Source organism: Nerophis lumbriciformis, linkage group LG26 (genome assembly GCF_033978685.3).
Source record: "Nerophis lumbriciformis linkage group LG26, RoL_Nlum_v2.1, whole genome shotgun sequence".
Classification (NCBI taxonomy): Eukaryota; Metazoa; Chordata; class Actinopteri; order Syngnathiformes; family Syngnathidae; genus Nerophis; species Nerophis lumbriciformis.
The window spans coordinates 39,229,699-39,250,199 of record NC_084573.2 but is presented as its reverse complement, the minus strand read 5'-3'; the positions used below and the strand labels follow the sequence as shown (position 1 = coordinate 39,250,199).

At 40.5% G+C, this 20,501-nt stretch overlaps 1 protein-coding gene across 1 annotated transcript; it reads left to right on the top strand.

Annotated features, from left to right (window-relative positions):
• The first annotated feature begins 5,300 nt into the window (after positions 1 to 5,300).
• lamtor3 (late endosomal/lysosomal adaptor, MAPK and MTOR activator 3) lies at positions 5,301 to 20,497 on the top strand. The gene is made up of 7 exons (XM_061986892.1): positions 5,301 to 5,449; positions 6,965 to 7,014; positions 10,063 to 10,097; positions 10,183 to 10,241; positions 16,359 to 16,492; positions 20,219 to 20,282; positions 20,349 to 20,497. Exons 2-7 carry the CDS (start codon positions 7,006 to 7,008, stop codon positions 20,420 to 20,422), a joined length of 375 nt encoding a protein of 124 aa, XP_061842876.1. The 5' UTR covers positions 5,301 to 5,449; positions 6,965 to 7,005; the 3' UTR covers positions 20,423 to 20,497.
• The last annotated feature ends 4 nt before the right edge of the window (positions 20,498 to 20,501 follow it).

Here is a 20,501-nt window from a genome sequence, read left to right as displayed (position 1 = left end):
TGGGTTCTGTCAGAGTGAGGCTGTGTGCAGGGAGGTCTATTAATAGTCGGCTATTTTTGCACTGGCACAACTGCTCCCGCCGGGTACTCAAATGCATCATTTCACTTTGAGGCATTGGTGAAACCACTCTGTATGGAACAGTTTTTCATCTAAAAACTGCACCAAGTTATCAACTTGATACATATTTTAACTACTGCATGTTTGTAGAAACAGTGTAAATATGTTTTTTTTTTTACTTGACTGTTTATTTACTTTTATTAGGTTTTAGGATTGTGTTTGTGCAGCCAGTGGCCTCCAGGTGAACTACGGTGGCTCACACCCAACACGAGGTAGGAGAAGAAGGTGTAGCAACACTATGAACTAAGGCTGAAACGACGCGTCGACTACGTCGACGCGTCGACGTAGTCGACGTCATCGGTTACGTAAATACGTCGACGCCGTTTTTGTGCGTCGGCGCGTCGCATATTTACGTCACACTACTGTCATGGCGGAGCGCAAAGCAGACGATGCGAGCGAGGGGAAAAAAGCACGCCAAAAGTCGTCAAAAGTGTCGGAGTATTTCAATAAACGGCCTAATAATGTTGTTGTATGCACACTGTGTCGAGCGGAAATGGCCTATCATAGCAGCACAACGGCTATGAAGGAACATTTGAAAAGAAAACCCCCGACAGCGTTCTTGCCATCACCATCAACAAGTCAATCGTCCGCGTGCGTATACGTTGTCATTATTACACAAAAACATGAATGTGTCATTTGTATCTGCGTTGTAAATTCATAAACTAAAGCACCGTTTCGCTCTGAGAGGCGCGTTTGGCGTGCCTGTTCAGTGTTTACAAAGACGCGCTCCTCTTTAACGCTGTGGAGAGGCGGCGGCGGCGAGCGAGCGGCGAGGCGGGGCGCGCCGGGAGCGACGCCGCAAGAGACAGGGGACGACGAGCGAGCGAGGAAGAGGAGCTGAAAAGCGAGGAAAGAAAGAGAAAAGAGTTGGAAGAGAAAAGACTTTGTGTAAAATTAAAAGATTGTAAACCTGGCAAAGCCGTCTGGCGTTCAGTCTGTCGGTCCTGAAAGAACCCCACGGCACAAGACGTGTCACAAACGCTAACGTTAATTAGTTGTGCAAATACCTTTTACAACATTAACAGTTACATATACTATGTACAAACCAACAATTAACTTTCACTTTAATCATACTATCATTGTTGTGTTATTAAGCAAAATAAGCAATACTTTTACTTTTGTTGAAATGTTTACACTGCACATTTTTTTGTATTGGATGTTTAGCTTTATTTTTGCACATTTTAGCAAATAAGCAATACTTTTACTTTTGTTGAAATGTTTACACTTGTTACAGAATATTTCCGTTTTGCACTTTTTTGTATTGGATGTTTATCTTTATTTTTGCACATTTTAAAGCAAAATAAGCAATACTTTTACTTTTTAAATGCTTATACTATTCCAGAATATTAAGATTTGCACTGGATGTTTACTTTTATATTTGCACATTAAAAAGCAAATAAGCTACTTTTAATTTTGTTAAATGTTAAAAGTTTTAAATGTTTACATTGTTACAGAATATTTTGTCATGTTGTTGTCAATGTTGACTGAGTGGCCATACTTTTTTTTTTTGTAAATAAAAGCCATGCCTTTTGAAAAAACTGGCCTACATTTATTTTTTCCTCTTCATTTTAAATAAAAAAAATAATCGGTAAAAGGAAAAATAATCTATAGATTAATCGAAAAAAAATCTATAGATTAACCGATTAATCGGAAAAATAATCTATAGATTAATCGATAGAAAAATAATCGTTAGCTGCAGCCCTACTATGAACACAAAGTGACTTATCATATTTTGTGAACACTTTCACCCTCTGTATGATGTACGGTTAATATTTCCAAAAATCCCACGATGTCATCCTGGTAGGGGTGTATCCCTTTATGGAGGATGCCTGTGCGTGACTTAGTTTGACGTGGGGAGACTGGTGCACAGACAGTCACCACACCATCCTTGACAGATCCGGGTCAGGGTCCAGTGGCATGGAGTCCAAGACGACTAGGGGACCCTTTTCTGCTGCAGCCTTCTTCCACATCCCAGCCGTTGTGACGCTCCATAGGGTTAGAAATCATCCTCTGCCTGTTCCACCGTTGAGGTCTTGGGTTGTTATTTCCCCATAACTGGGCCCACATGGCTGTGGGGGTGCCTACTTCCGCCATCGCAGCCGTTTGTGGTAGTTCTTACATCTACCGTCTTCCGCCTGCTCCGCCGTTGAGGTCTTCGCCGTATCCCTGGCTAGGGGGCAGTCAGGTACTAGGCCAGGGGTCGGCAACCCGCGGCTCCGGAGCCGCTCTTTGATCACTCTGATGCGGCTCAGCTGCATACTTGCCGACCCCCCCGATTTTCCCGGGAGACTTCAAGATTTCAGTGCCTCTTGCAGAAAACTCCCGGGATTTATATTCTCTTCGCCCGAAGGCAGCTGAGATAGGCTCCAGCACCCCCCGTGACCCCAAAAGGGACAAGCGGTAGAAACATGGATGGATGGATGGATTGATTTTGAAACCGTACAGAAACCTGAACGATGTGCTTACTTTTATTTACATCAATTCCATACTTGCCAACTCTCCCGAATTTTCCGGGAGACTCCCGAAATTCAGCGCTTCTCCCGAAAACCTCCCGATTTTCAGCCGGAGCTGGAGGCCACGCCCCCTCCAGCTCCATGCGGACCTGAGTGAGGACAGCCTTTTCTTTATGACGGGAGGACAACAGGGTGACAAGAACTAAATCATCCAGACTAGAGACAAATTGTATTATTATGTTTATCTTACCTAAAAATAAATATATTTATTAATTAAAAAAAAAAAAACTAAATACATTTTTATAATATTTTGCTAAAAACATCAAAATTAATTTTTTTTTTTTTTTTTTTGTATTTTTTCTGACTCCTTATTACATCCAGCCATAGAATTAAAATAAACATATTTGAAATAATTAATTTTAAATGATCATAATAATTCATTTAAAATGACCATATTTAATTATTAAAATAATTGCTAGTTTATCAACAACTTTAGCATTTTATTCATTACATTTTGAAGCTCTCAGAAGCCAAGTTATGTTATATTCCTTAATATTTATTTATGCAACTTTGAAGTATCAATTATCCAAACACAGTTTTGTTTGCATATTTTCATATACAGGTAAAAGCCAGTAAATTAGAATATTTTGAAAAACTTGATTTATTTCAGTAATTGCATTCAAAAGGTGTAACTTGTACATTATATTTATTCATTGCACACAGACTGATGCATTCAAATGTTTATTTCATTTAATTTTGATGATTTGAAGTGGCAACAAATGAAAATCCAAAATTCCGTGTGTCACAAAATTAGAATATTACTTAAGGCTAATACAAAAAAGGGATTTTTAGAAATGTTGGCCAACTGAAAAGTATGAAAATGAAAAATATGAGCATGTACAATACTCAATACTTGGTTGGAGCTCCTTTTGCCTCAATTACTGCGTTAATGCGGCGTGGCATGGAGTCGATGAGTTTCTGGCACTGCTCAGGTGTTATGAGAGCCCAGGTTGCTCTGATAGTGGCCTTCAACTCTTATGCGTTTTTGGGTCTGGCATTCTGCATCTTCCTTTTCACAATACCCCACAGATTTTCTATGGGGCTAAGGTCAGGGGAGTTGGCGGGCCAATTTAGAACAGAAATACCATGGTCCGTAAACCAGGCACGGGTAGATTTTGCGCTGTGTGCAGGCGCCAAGTCCTGTTGGAACTTGAAATCTCCATCTCCATAGAGCAGGTCAGCAGCAGGAAGCATGAAGTGCTCTAAAACTTGCTGGTAGACGGCTGCGTTGACCCTGGATCTCAGGAAACAGAGTGGACCGACACCAGCAGATGACATGGCACCCCAAACCATCACCCAACCATGCAAATTTTGCATTTCCTTTGGAAATCGAGGTCCCAGAGTCTGGAGGAAGACAGGAGAGGCACAGGATCCACGTTGCCTGAAGTCTAGTGTAAATTTTCCACCATCAGTGATGGTTTGGGGTGCCATGTCATCTGCTGGTGTCGGTCCACTCTGTTTCCTGAGATCCAGGGTCAACGCAGCCGTCTACCAGCAAGTTTTAGAGCACTTCATGCTTCCTGCTGCTGACCTGCTCTATGGAGATGGAGATTTCAAGTTCCAACAGGACTTGGCGCCTGCACACAGCGCAAAATCTACCCGTGCCTGGTTTACGGACCATGGTATTTCTGTTCTAAATTGGCCCGCCAACTCCCCTGACCTTAGCCCCATAGAAAATCTGTGGGGTATTGTGAAAAGGAAGATGCAGAATGCCAGACCCAAAAACGCAGAAGAGTTGAAGGCCACTATCAGAGCAACCTGGGCTCTCATAACACCTGAGCAGTGCCAGAAACTCATCGACTCCATGCCACGCCGCATTAACGCAGTAATTGAGGCAAAAGGAGCTCCAACCAAGTATTGAGTATTGTACATGCTCATATTTTTCATTTTCATACTTTTCAGTTGGCCAACATTTCTAAAAATCCCTTTTTTGTATTAGCCTTAAGTAATATTCTAATTTTGTGACACACGGAATTTTGGATTTTCATTTGTTGCCACTTCAAATCATCAAAATTAAATGAAATAAACATTTGAATGCATCAGTCTGTGTGCAATGAATAAATATAATGTACAAGTTACACCTTTTGAATGCAATTACTGAAATAAATCAAGTTTTTCAAAATATTCTAATTTACTGGCTTTTACCTGTATATATATATATATATATATATATATATATATATATATATATATATATATATATATATATATATGAAATACTTGACTTGGTGAATTCTAGCTGTCAATATACTCTTAACCACGCCCCCAACCACGCCCCACCCGCCCCTGACCACGCCCCCAACCTCCACCCCCCCACCTCCCGAAATCGGAGGTCTCAAGGTTGGCAAGTATGATCAATTCTCAGAACTGATCACTTGAAATTCTAATGTCTGGTCGGCTGCGGAAATATATTCAAGTTAAAGTAAGTTTCTTTTTTAAAAAAAACAAATTCAAAGTACGGTACATCAAACAAATCTTTAGTAGCGCCGCCGTGCGTCATTCATTGCAACGACAGAAAAGTGAAAATGTGGCGAAAATCATTTTTTTTTATTTAAATCCACCCCTTGTGTATGTTTATACTATTGTTCCCTTTTAATCCTAAATAAGCTATTTTTGTTATATACAAAACATTCAAATAAAAAAAAATAAAAAATTGCAATACTAGGAAGTGACGTAATCTTCGCGCATGCGTGGCTCAATCGTGTCATCCGGCAGTGTCACGTGATACGGGACCTGCTGACATTTGTATTATTATTATTATTATTATTAGTTCCGCACGAACAAAGTGGATCTGAAGTGACTCACCGACGACAGAACAGGTACGTGAGGTCGTGTCGTGTTTTGTCTAAACGTGTCGCTTTCTCTTCCGAACCTATTTCAAGTACTTGTTTATTAAAATGAAGATTGCGAGAGAGCTAGTTAGCTAGTTAGCTAGTTAGCTTGGACGTTAGCTTTGGTGGATTTCCTTACAAGTGTAATTATTTCTTTCTTTTTTCTTTCTTTCTTTCTTTCTTTCTTTCTTTAGTTGATTTGGAACATGAACACACTTACAGCATAATACATCACATCATTTTACATCGTGTCCGAAAAGGAGTAGGAAGAAGCAGAGCTTATTTAATCCTACACTTTTCCCACTTCATAGCGTTTACAAATATATACATTAATTTTCAATAATGTTGAATGTGTTTATCATAATTTTTCTTCTTTGTTGAGTTGAGGCGAGTTTGAGTTGATTTCGAACATACATGCATACAACGTGATGCATCACACATGCATGCATACAACATGATACATCACACATGCATGCATACAACATGATACATCACACATGCATGCATACAACATGATACATCACACATACATGCATACAACATGATGCATCACACATGCATGCATACAACATGATACATCACACATGCATGCATACAACATGATACATCACACATGCATGCATACAACATGATACATCACACATGCATGCATACAACATGATACATCACACATGCATGCATACAACATGATACATCACACATGCATGCATACAACATGATACATCACACATGCATGCATACAACATGATGCATCACACATGCATGCATACAACATGATGCATCACACATGCATGCATACAACATGATACATCACACATGCATGCATACAACATGATACATCACACATGCATGCATACAACATGATGCATCACACATGCATGCATACAACATGATACATCACACATGCATGCATACAACATGATACATCACAATTTCCAGTTTCTCTATTCAACATGTTGGAAAAGGAGTAGGAAGAAGCAGAGCTTATATAATCCTACCCCTTTTCTTTTACATCACAGTTGCTCACACTTTTGTTCACTTCCTGTTCTCAATGTATTCACAATATACTCCATAAGTAATACAAATAAATAAATAATAATTGGTGAAGTAAGTTATATTTCGTATGATGAGATGAATAAGATTATGTAGAAAATGAATGGATGGATGAAATAAATTCCGAATGTTTATCTTCTTCTTTGTACTTTGTAAACACTTTAAGTGTGAAGAGTTTCTTGAAGTGGATCATATTAGTGCGTTGTTTGATTTATTTACTTAATCCATTCCATCATTTAATTCCACATACTGATATACTGAAGGTCTTAAGTGTTGTACGTGCGTACAAATGTTTTAAATGACATTTTTCTGTTCATGTTTAGAAGAATTGTTGTACATTCCTGGCTAGCAGGTTATAGTTTTAGCTGTTTTCAATTGTAACAAATCGTCGAACTTCAATATTTTACAGGCTACTTTATGTTTTTGTCACTTCTCCTTTTCTTCCCACAGGCAGCAGAAGCTTCACGTGACAGGAAAGGACACTTTCCACCATGGTTGATGTGAGGTTTTATCCATATTTGAACATATATATATATATATATATATATATATATATATATATATATATATATATATTCCTCCCTCGAATTCCTCCCGATTTCCAGCCGGACAACAGGCACGCCCCCTCCAGGTCCGTGCGGACCTGAGTGAGCACAGCCTGTCGTCACGTCCGCTTGGCCAACCAAAAAGTAACCACAGAACACTATACGGTATAGTGTTCTGTGGTTACTTTTTGGTTGGCCAACAGTTTACGTTGTATTGCGCGCCCTGACGGCAAGTGTGAGGGTCGGTTCTGAAGTATGACGTAAAGAGACGTAACTTGGTCACCTCGCCTGGTTATTGACTCCAACCCAGAATATTACACTGCCCATACCTATGCTCCTTCAAAGGCTGTGCTACTGGCTGCAAAGCATTGCACTTTCAAATACAACAATGAGTAGAGGAGTGTTATGTGTGTATAAGTGTAAATTAATGAACACTGAAATTCAAGTATTTATTTTATTCATATGTATATGTATATATATATATATATATATATATATATATATATATATATATATATATATATATATATATATATATATACCGTATTTTCCGCACTATTAGCCGCACCTAAAAACCACAAATTTACTCAAAAGCTGACAGTGCGGCTTATAACCCGGTGCGCTTTATATATGGATTAATATTAAGATTCATTTTCATAAAGTTTCGGTCTCGCAACTACGGTAAACAGCCGCCATCTTTTTTCCCCGTAGAAGAGGAAGTGCTTCTTCTTCTACGCAAGCAACCGCCAAGGTAAGCACCCGCCCCCATAGAACAGGAAGCGCTTCTTCTTCTACTGTAAGCAACCACCCGCCCGCGTAGAAGAAGAAGAAGCGCGCGGATATTACGTTTCATTTCCTTTGTGTGTTTACATCTGTAAAGACCACAAAAGGGCTCCTACTAAGCGACAGGTTTCCGGTTCATGAAAAGACGCAATCTCTCCATCCGCACACGGACTACTATTTCACAGCAACTGCCTAAAGACTTTCAAGAAAAGCTGGCTACTTTCCGTGCATATTGTAAAAACAAGATAGCTGCAAAAAAAGATCCGGCCAGAGAACATTATCAACATGGACGAGGTTCCACTGACTTTTGATATTCCTGTGAACCGCACTGTGGATACAACGGGAGCACGTACGGTGAATATTCGCACCACAGGGAATGAGAAGTCATCCTTCACTGTGGTTCTAGCTTGCCATGCTAATGGCCAGAAACTTCCACCCATGGTGATATTCAAAAGGAAGACCTTGCCAAAAGAGACCTTTCCAGCCGGCGTCATCATAAAAGCTAACTCGAAGGGATGGATGGATGAAGAAAAGATGAGCGAGTGGTTAAGGGAAGTTTACGCGAAGAGGCCGGGTGGCTTTTTCACGCAGCTCCGTCCATGTTGATATACGACTCCATGCGCGCCCACATCACGCTGGTTTTTAATATATTATTAAAGTTTGACTGACCTATCTGACTGTTTTTTTGACATTCCTTTAGCGCAGTTAGATGCGGCTTACAACACGGGGCGGCTTATAGGTGGACAAAGTTTTGAAATATGCCGTTCATTGAAGGCGCGGCTTATAACCCAGGGCGCCTTATGGTGCGGAAAATACGGTACATATATATATATACATAATAAAATACATATATATATATATATATATATATATATATATATATATATATATATATATATATATATATATATAAATTCTATAGCTAGAATTCACTGAAAGTCAAGTATTTATTTTATATATATATATATATATATATATATATATATATATATATAAAATAAATACTTGACTTTCAGTGAATTCTCGCTATATATATATATATATATATATATATATATATATATATATATATATATATATATATATATATATGTATATGTGTATATATATATATAAAATAAATACTTGACTTTCAGTGAATTCTCGCTATATATATATATATATATACATATATATATATGTGTATATATATATATATATATAAGAAATACCTGAATTTCAGTGAATTCTAGCTATAAATATACTTCTTCCCCCTTAACTCCGCCCCCGCCCAAATCTCCTGAATTTGGAGGTCTCAATGTTGGGTAGTATGGATGTAGTGATTGGAGCACATACTTGTTGGTCACAAAAAACATTCATGAAGTTTGCTTCTTTTATGAATTTATTATGGCTCTACTGAAAATGTGAGGGTGAAAAGTATACATACAGCAATGTTAATATTTGCTTACATGTCCCTTGGCAAGTTTACCTGCAATAAGGCGCTTTTGGTAGCCATCCACAAGCTTCTGCTTGACCACTTGACCACAAAATGTGTGCAGTTCAGCTAAATGTGTTGCTTTTCTGACATGGACTTGTTTCTTCAGCATTGTCCACACCTTTAAGTCAGGACTTTGGGAAGGCCATTCTAAAACCTTCATTCTAGCCTGATTCCTTTACCACTTTTGAGGTGTGTTTGGGGTCATTGTCCTGTTGGAACACCCAACTGCGCCCAAGACCCAACCTCTGGGCTGATGATTTTAGCTTGTCCTGAAGAATTTGGAGCTAATCCTCCTTTTTCATTGTCCCATTTAAAGCAGCAGTTCCATTGGCAGCAAAACAGGCCCAGAGCATAATAATACCACCACCATGCTTGACGGTAGGATGGTGTTCCTGGGATTAAAGGCCTCATCTTTTCTCCTCCAAACATATTGCTGGGTATTGTGGCCAAACAGCTCCATTTTTGTTTCATCTGACCACAGAACTTTCCTCCAGAAGGTCTTATCTTTGTCCATGTGATGTCAGATGAAACGGTGCGCCCTATGGTCCCAAAAATACACTACCTGAAAAATGACCATTCATTCAAAATCCAAAGTTTTTAGATGTCTCTAAAATTGTCACAATATTTGCTATATAATAGTACTTTATTTTTAAGAGAGATTCTGGTAAATACAGGTATATTGTGAGCATGTATATGTTGTTTTTTTTGACACTTTTGTAAACATTCCTCTTTTTCTTTTACAGGACCTAAAGAAGTACCTGTTCAAACAATTACAAAGGTGAGTATGAAGAACTTTTCCAGTGCGGTTTGTCCAAGGTTACAGAAGTTCCTGTATGAATAATGGACTTTCTGCTCTCGCGCAGTGTTGAAGGCATTCACGCCATCGTGGTCACAGACAGAGATGGAGTCCCGGTCATCAAAGGTACTAAAACCCAATCTGGAACCCGATCACTTATTTGACGCGACAAATGATATTTTGCTGCCAGGATATGGCTGATCCAAGCACGCACTGATACCTGACACTCCAGGAGTGTGTGTCCTGGAAACAGTTCACTATCAATCAATCAATGTTTACTTATATAGTCCTAAATCACAAGTGTCTCAAAGGGCTGCACAAGCCAAAACGACATCAGGGCAAGAAAAAACTCAACCCAATTTGAACTCAACCCAACTACCGTATTTATCTCTGTTCAGCTTTTCTCTCACAAACCTTGACTACCAGCATTGTCCGTCTCCATTTCCACTGCTCTAGGGATGTCCCGATCCAGGTTTTTGCACTTCCGATCCGATACCGATATTGTTTTTGCATTTCCGATCCGATACCGATACTGACCGATACCGATACTGACCGATACTGGCCTATCCGAGCATGTATTAAAGTTTAAAGTTATTTAGCCTACTTAGTTGTCAGAATCATGTTGAAAAGGGTTTTAGTACTCTTGATAACAACTAGCCAGCTGAATTAGGGGAGTTTGAATAATACACAATGGTTGGTAACAAGAAACTGACCTGTTTATTCAAGGATAAACACAAAATAGACAAAATGATACATGACAAACAGAAATGGCATCATTGAACTAGGGCTGGGCGATATGGCCTTTTTTTAAATATTGCGATATTTTAAGGCCATATTGCGATACACGATATATATCTGGATATTTTGCCTTAGCCTTGAATGAACACTTGATGCATATAATCACAGCAGTATGATGATTCTATGTGTTTTGATTGATTGATTGAGACTTTTATTAGTAGGTTGCACAGTGAAGTACATATTCCGTACAATTGACCACTAAATGGTAACACCCCAATAAGTTTTTACACTTGTTTAAGTCAGAGTCCACTTAAATTGATTCATGAATCAGATATATACTATCACATATATACTATCATTATAATACAGTCATCACACAAGATAATCACATTGAATTATTTACATTATGGAGGGTAAGTGTCATAAAGACAGCCAAAAGAGTTTGATATGAGAATAAATCTAAAGTTAAAATATAGGGTAGAAATGCACCCATTTGCAGGAAATGTAGTCTTGATTTTCAACATTTTCTTTCAAGGCTTGCATGTCTACATTAAAACATTCTTCTTCATACTGCATTAATATATGCTACTTTTAAACTTTCATGCAGAGAAGGAAATCACAACTAAAAAAATCACTAATTTTTTCATACGGTGTTGATCTGGACATTTTTGCCTCGGCATTTTGATGGTGTGGGCGTGTGGCACCGAATGGAGATAAGCGTCTCGACAGACGTTACAATATTTGAACAATGATGACGAAAACTGTTGTCTCTGTCGTGTCCGTGTGTCGAAAATTGTTATGCGCTTATTTTTTTATTTGATTTTGTGCGTGGCATAGATTTGCCGTGCGCAGAGGACGTTTGAGCAGGCGCGCACCTTAGCGGCTGCGCTAGCATCACAGCTAACGTTAGCCATGCCGCTACCTCGCTCTCTGCTGGGAGAGGACGTATACGTATGTGACGTATGACGTGGCAGTCACATGTGACGTGTGTAAGATGGTGCGCTCGCTGTCTGTGAGAGGGAGACACAGGAAAGAGTGAGAAGAGCCTGTCGTGTAATGCCAGCAGCTAAAAGCAACTGCGTGAGAATTGTGGATGTGTTGAAGGTGTGCTGGAAAATGCGGAACGGAAATTACGGAGCAGCAGAAAAGTGGAATGTATTATTCAAATCGGTGCGTTGGAAAACACGGACCGGAGTTTATTTTAAACTGGATCTGGATCGGCATTTTCCCATGCCTTGCCGATACGCAATTTTTGGCAAATATCGGCAGCCGATCCGATCCAAATATCGGATCGGGACATCCCTACACTGCTCAGGAGTTATTATGCATTCATAGTAGTTGTAAATATTGGGTAATAGCTGTGTGCTAACAAGATTATTGCAACTTCCTCCGTGAGACACTTAACTGGAGTTGCCGACCAGTGCAGTTAACCAAGCAACTGAGTCATGGGGAAAATAATTCTGACATGATCGTTTTGATACGCGATTGCAAACTTCCGGGTTTTTTTTTGGTTGCGTTCACACTTCTTATTTTTAGTGCAGTTAGGAATACAAAAAATTAAAAACTAGTGTCCATTTGCTTGGATGCTTCATTTATATCCTCTTTGTTACATCTCCGCTAGTAAATTCAGATCGTCCAAGAATTAACACAAATTCAACCGATTCCAACAAATTATGCACGACCTTGCAATTTTGACCATTTCCGGCACATTTTATCCAATCATCATGATTTCACATCATCCATCTAACCCGGGGGTGCTCACACTTTTTCTGCAGGCGAGCTACTTTTCAATTGATCAAGTCGTGGGGATCTACCTCATTCATATATATCATTTATATTTACTTATTTATGAAATATATGTTTTTGTTAACAAGTTAAAGGTGTTTAATGATAATGCAAGCATGTTTAACACATATAGTTAATATTGTTAATAAGTTAAAGGTGTTTAATAATAATACAAGCATGTTTAATACATATAGTTAATATTGTTAATAAGTTAAAGGTGTTTAAAGATAATACAAGAATGTTTAACACATATAGTTAATATTGTTAAAAAGTTAAAGGTGTTTAAAGATAATACAAGCATGTTTAACACATATAGTTAATATTGTTAATAAGTTAAAGGTGTTTAAAGATAATACAAGAATGTTTAACACATATAGTTAATATTGTTAAAAAGTTAAAGGTGTTTAAAGATAATACAAGCATGTTTAACACTTATAGTTAATATTGGCAATAAGTTAAAGGTGTTTAAAGATAATACAAGCATGTTTAACACTTATAGTTAATATTGGTAATAAGTTAAAGGTGTTTAAAGATAATACAAGCATGTTTAACACATATAGTTAATATTGTTAATAAGTTAAAAGTGTTTAAAGATAATACAAGCATGTTTAACACATATAGATTCCTTTCTTTCATGAAGACAAGAATATAAGTTGGTGTATTACCTGATTCTGATGACTTGCATTGATTGGAATCAGACAGTGGTGCTGATAATGTCCGCATTTTCGAATGGAGGAGAAAAAAAGTCCTCCTTTCTGTCCAATGCCACATGAAAGTGGTTGGTTTTTGGCATCTTATTCGTCCAACTTCCATACTCCTTGGTATACATACACTTTACAAGAAATACATTGTCGGCAAACTCCGTAGCTTGCTAGCTTGCGCACGCTAGCTTTCTGAGACTCTTATTTTGTTAGCGAAGGCAGGATGAAGAAGCGCTTTTATTGTGCAACTGTGCAGTCGGTCTTTGGAGTTTTGACGACAGGTACGGCGCCAGTCTGTTGAAATAAAGTGTTTCTCGCCTTCCTTAGAAGAAATACATATTTTTACGTATATTAGCCGCACAGGACCATAACCTGGTACGAAAGATTTTGGTAATGTTTGTTTACATACCTTAATTGTTTCCAAACGGTGTCTGGAACACGGCAGTAAAACGGCCGATCAAACAAAACAGAAGTCATGGTCGTGGACCCACTAGCTGCAAAAGCTAGCTTTTCAATCAGCTAAAACAGACTCAATAACTCTACGGTGATGTTTTGGTGAATTTACACAAATGAAGCAATGCAAAAAGAATGCCATTGTAATTTATTATCATCAATCAATCAAAGTTTATTCATACAGCCCTTAATCACAAGTGTCTCAAAGGGCTGCACAAGCCTCAACGACATCCTCGGCTCAGATCCCTAATACTAACACAGACCCTTAACGTTTTAGCATTGATTGATTGATTGATAGAAACTTTTATTAGTAGATTGCACAGTACAGTACATATTCCGTACAATTGACCACTAAATGGTAACACCCCAATAAGTTTTTCAACGTGTTTAAGTCGGGGTCCACGTTAATCAATTCATGGTAAAGCATACATCTAATGCTAACAACGCCAGCTTGATTACGATAGCACGTACAAACATGCATGAAAACACTCCTACAGATGTCACACATGGGACGGTTTAGTAAGTATGAATTGTTTTAGTTATATTGTACAACTTACAAAACGTTGCTTGGGGTGATGAACGAAGAATCCACTCGAGCAGAAACACGCTTTTAGCGAAGAAAAATCCATAAATTAGCCGCACTGTTTTACAGGGTGCAGGGTTCAAAGCGTAGGAAACAAGCTAGTGGCTAATAGTCTGGAAAATACCGTCTATCTGCAATCATTTGTGATGTGGAACTGGTTTAAATTGCTCCCAATTGTCGTACTTTCCCCAATGTTTCTTTTCCAACATGTACTTTAGTCCAGAACACAGGTGACTGTGAAAAGGTTATTTATGTTTAGTGAACAAATGAATTTCCGTCAATGTAAAGAAGGAAGTGAAGATGTTGGGCAATGATGGGAGACATCAGATTGATTGGACCATTGCGGTGAGTTTTATTTAGGGCTGCAGCTAACGATTATTTTTCTATCGATTAATCTATAGATTATTTTTCCGATTAATCGGTTAATCTATAGATTATTTTTTTCGATTAATCTATAGATTATTTTTCCTTTTACCGATTATTTTTTTTATTTAAAATGAAGAGGAAAAAATAAATGTAGGCCAGTTTTTTCAAAAGGCATGGCTTTTATTTACAAAAAAAAAAAGTATGGCCACTCAGTCAACATTGACAACAACATGACAAAATATTCTGTAACAATGTAAACATTTAAAACTTTTAACATTTAACAAAATTAAAAGTAGCTTATTTGCTTTTTAATGTGCAAATATAAAAGTAAACATCCAGTGCAAATCTTAATATTCTGGAATAGTATAAGCATTTCAAAAGTAAAAGTATTGCTTATTTTGCTTTAAAATGTGCAAAAATAAAGATAAACATCCAATACAAAAAAGTGCAAAACGGAAATATTCTGTAACAAGTGTAAACATTTCAACAAAAGTAAAAGTATTGCTTATTTGCTAAAATGTGCAAAAATAAAGCTAAACATCCAATACAAAAAAGTGTACAGTGTAAACATTTCAACAAAAGTAAAAGTATTGCTTATTTTGCTTAATAACACAACAATGATAGTATGATTAAAGTGAAAGTTAATTGTTGGTTTGTACATAGTATATGTAACTGTTAATGTTGTAAAAGGTATTTGCACAACTAATTAACGTTAGCGTTTGTGACACGTCTTGTGCCGTGGGGTTCTTTCAGGACCGACAGACTGAACGCCAGACGGCTTTGCCAGGTTTACAATCTTTTAATTTTACACAAAGTCTTTTCTCTTCCAACTCTTTTCTCTTTCTTTCCTCGCTTTTCAGCTCCTCTTCCTCGCTCGCTCGTCGTCCCCTGTCTCTTGCGGCGTCGCTCCCGGCGCGCCCCGCCCCGCCTCGCCGCTCGCTCGCCGCCGCCGCCTCTCCACAGCGTTAAAGAGGAGCGCGTCTTTGTAAACACTGAACAGGCACGCCAAACGCGCCTCTCAGAGCAAACGGTGCTTTAGTTTATGAATTTACAACGCAGATACAAATGACACATTCATGTTTTTGTGTAATAATGACAACGTATACGCACGCGGACGATTGACTTGTTGATGGTGATGGCAAGAACGCTGTCGGGGGTTTTCTTTTCAAATGTTCGTTCATAGCCGTTGTGCTGCTATGATAGGCCATTTCCGCTCGACACAGTGTGCATACAACAACATTATTAGGCCGTTTATTGAAATACTCCCACACTTTTGACGACTTTTGGCGTGCTTTTTTCCCCTCACTCGCATCGTCTGCTTTGCGCTCCGCCATGACAGTAGTGTGACGTAAATATGCGACGCGCCGACGCACATAAACGGCGTCGACGTATTTACGTAACCGATGACGTCGACGCGTCGTTTCAGCCTTAGTTTTATTACAAATGAGATTGGTCAGAATGATTACAACATCCTGGAGGGACTGATAAGCAATGACATTATAATTAGCTGCACCTTTGTGTCTGCAGGTGTTTAGTGCCGCCCTCTACCATCACATCAAACTATACACCAGGTGAGCAGGTGTGATGTTGATACAGTAAATGCTTTTTTTCTTGCAGTTGCCAGTGATAATGCTCCTGGTCCTGCTATGAAACCTGGCTTCCTGTCCACCTTTGCCCTGGCCACAGACCAGGGCAGCAAGCTGGGCCTCTCCAAGAACAAGAGTATCATCTGCTACTACAACAGTTACCAGGTCAGGGAGGAGCTTTTGATGTCATGTTTCTGTGCTGTGCACTACACCACATGTCCTTAATTGCCTAGATTCTGCCTTTGCAGCATTCGTGCCCTCCACTTAACTCCTTCACTGCGAGCAACCCTGAAACGTGGGTCTTTGTCAGGTTCAAACACTGATGACATCTATTAAACAGACGAGAAGCAAGGAATCATGCAGAGACAGAGTTCAATTTGGCTCAATGAGGAGAGACGTATTGGGCTGTACTCTTAGTTGCAGTTCCAACCTACGCTCTAAGGCACAGCCCACGTGCTCCTCTATTTATTCGGGTTAAATCACAGTTCGACACGATATAGAAATGGAAATGTGCTGACACTCGTGATATCGCCCTGTCTCTGCTTTGTCTGCGTCACAGTACTCGATGTTCGCCCTTGGCAGTCTGGACACAAACACTGATACGAGACGACTCGCAGTCCAAGATTGCACAGATAGAAAAGTACAACTTCAGCACAATTGATAATAACTATAGCAACGGCCTTTAAGCATAAGAGTTGTGTGATAACTTATACATGTCAAATCTGGCCTCACACATATTCTTCCATTTTAACGGACCATCGCCACCACAGTTATCAAGATCTTTCTGTAGAACTGAGAGTCTTGTAAGGTGGCGCCTGATTTTGCACTTGAAGAAGCAATACTTTCATGCATATCAAGTACATTTTCACTTCCTATTCCCCCGGACACCGTCTTGTTTACTCTTGAATAGGGCTGGGGCCGAAAACTGAAACTCCGGTATTTTGGGGGTTGTATCGCAGTATACGATATATATAACGGTATTTTATAAAAAACAAACAGTATTTTCAAATGAATTGTAAAATGAAGTGGGAGCAGTGAAGCTAAAATGTGTTCATGTTTTTAGTGTCAGTTAAAAGGCAATGGAGTTGCAGTAGTCCAAACGTGAGGAAACAAAAGCATGGATTACCTGCTCAAAGTCCATCCATCCATCCATCTTCTTCCGCTTATCCGAGGTCGGGTCGCGGGGGCAGCAGCTTAAGCAGGGAAGCCCAGACTTCCCTCTCCCCAGCCACTTCGTCCAGCTCCTCCCGGTTGATCCCGAGGCGTTCCCAGGCCAGCCGGGAGACATAGTCTTCCCAACGTGTCCTGGGTCTTCCCCGTGGCCTCCTACCGGTCGGACGTGCCCTAAACACCTCCCGAGGGAGGCGATCGGGTGGCATCCTGACCAGATGCCCGAACCACCTCATGTGGCTCCTCTCCATGTGGAGGAGCAGCGGCTTTACTTTGAGCTCCCCCCGGATGACAGAGCTTCTCACCCTATCTCTAAGGGAGAGCCCCGCCACCCGGCGGAGGAAACTCATTTGGGCCGCTTGTACCCGTGATCTTGTCCTTTCGGTCATAACCCAAAGCTCATGACCATAGGTGAGGATGGGAACGTAGATCGACCGGTAAATTGAGAGCTTTGCCTTCCGGCTCAGCTCCTTCTTCACCACAACGGATCGATACAGCGTCCGCATTACTGAAGATGCCGCACCGATCCGCCTGTCGATCTCACGATCCACTCTTCCCTCACTCGTGAACAAGACTCCGAGGTACTTGAACTCCTCCACTTGGGGCAAGATCTCCTCCCCAACCCGGAGATGGCACTCCACCCTTTTCCGGGCGAGAACCATGGACTCGGACTTGGAGGTGCTGATTCTCATCCCAGTCGCTTCACACTAGGCTGCGAACCGATCCAGCGAGAGCTGAAGATCCTGGCCAGATGAAGCCATCAGGACCACATCATCTGCAAAAAGCAGAGACCTAATCCTGCAGCCACCAAACCGGATCCCCTCAACGCCTTGACTGCGCCTAGAAATTCTGTCCATAAAAGTTATGAACAGAATGGGTGACAAAGGGCAGCCTTGGCGGAGTCCAACCCTCACTGGAAACGTGTCCGACTTACTGCCGGCAATGCGGACCAAGCTCTGACACTGATCATACAGGGAGAGGACTGCCAAAATCAGACAGTCCGATACCCCATTCTCTCTGAGCACCACAGGACTTCCCGAGGGACACGGTCGAATGCCTTCTCCAAGTCCACAAAGCACATGTAGACTGGTTGGGCAAACTCCCATGCACCCTCAAGGACCCTGCCGAGAGTATAGAGCTGGTCCACAGTTCCACCACCAGGACGAAAACCACACTGTTCCTCCTGAATCCGAGGTTCGACTATCCGGCGTAGCCTCCTCTCCAGCACACCTGAATAGACCTTACCGGGAAGGCATTCAAAATGCCTTCAGTAAAATCCACTTGTGTTCGTTGTCCATAACATACGCCTGCCCATACCATAACCCAACCCTTACCGCTACTCGATTCACAACGTTGACACGACACACGCTGTCTGCCAAGTGCCCTGAACGGTGAAAACCGGGATTCATCCGTTGAGACAACACCTCTCCAATGTGCCAGACGTTATCAAAAGTGAGCATTTGCCCACTCAAGTCGGTGACGACGACGAACTGCAGTCAGGTCGAGACCCCGATGAGGACGACGAGCATGCAAGATGAGCTTCCCTGAGACGGTTTCTCAGAGAAATTCTTTGGTCATGCAAACCAATTGTTGCAGCAGCTGTCCGGGTGGTTGGTCTCAGACGAGACAAAGGTGTAAGGAGTGTGATCCCACGATAGTTAGAACACACCCTCCGGTTCCCCTTCTTAAAGAGAGGAACCACCACCCCGGTCTGCCAATCCAGAGGTACCGCCCCCGATGTCCACGCGATGCTGCAGAGTCTTGTCAACCAAGACAGCCCCACAGCATCCAGAGCCTTAAGGAACTCCGGGCGGATCTCATCCACCCCCGGGGCCTTGCCACCGAGGAGCTTTTTAACTACCTCAGCAACCTCAGCCCCCGAAATAGAAGAGTCCACCACAGATTCCCCAGGCACTGCTTCCTCATAGGAAGACGTGTTGGTGGGATTGAGGAGGTCTTCGAAGTATTCTCTCCACCGATCCACAACATCTGCAGTCGAGGTCAGCAGAACACCATCCTCACCTGCTCAAAGTCGTTAAAAGATAAAACTGATTTAATTTTTGTTAAAAAAGTCTACGATGATTAAAAAAAAAGGAGTTAATCTGCTCAAATAATCTTAAAACCAAGATGTGTGATTTAGGGTTTTAAAAAAGGCATCAGGTGTCCAGGTCACTGGGGGGAGCATTCTGTTAAGAGGGTTTGACATTTAAGTTTAATAAGTCCTCGAGACAATTTAAAAGTGATTTTAAACACTTTTCTTTTGTAAAGGCACATAGATTTGCGTATCATCAACATAAAGATGATATTTTATATATTTTTTTAAATGTACAGGGTGTAGACTGAAAACAGGATTGGTCCTAGGATGGAACCCTGCGGGACACCACAGGACATGGGAGCATATACAATCATCAATTTGGATTTTAAACGTTCTGTTTTGTCAGATATGAGGGTGTGCTCCTTGAACCCACACATTGTTCTAAGAGACTAGTGAGTTGTGTCAAAATGCAGCACTTAGATGGAGTTGCAACAATGGAAATGGACTCCTTTGAGCAAATAGTCCGTGGTACCCAGTCCTCGTCTTAATGGGTAATTAACCAGGCAAAATAACACCTGCCAGCTCTAAAATGTCAAGGAAAACTGCCGTTATTTCAACATCCACACTTTGTTGTTTTTCCACAAGATCAATGAAGCATTTAGCTGCCATCTTTCTGGTCCTTCTAGATTTTGCAGTTCAATCGGTTACCCCTGGTGGTCAGTTTCATTGCCAGCAGCAATGCCAACACAGGTAAACATCCTGTGAGTTTGATTGGCAGTCGGCTAATAAGGAACTCATGGTGTGCTCCGCCCTCAGGCCTGATCATGAGCTTGGAGAAGGAGTTAGCGCCTTTAATAGAAGAGCTGAGGCAAGTCGTGGAAGTCACTTAAACTTTGAAGTGACGGTCTACTTCCTGTATGTCGGCTGTCAACGCAAGAAGTGGAAATAAAGGTTTGATTTCAGTACTGC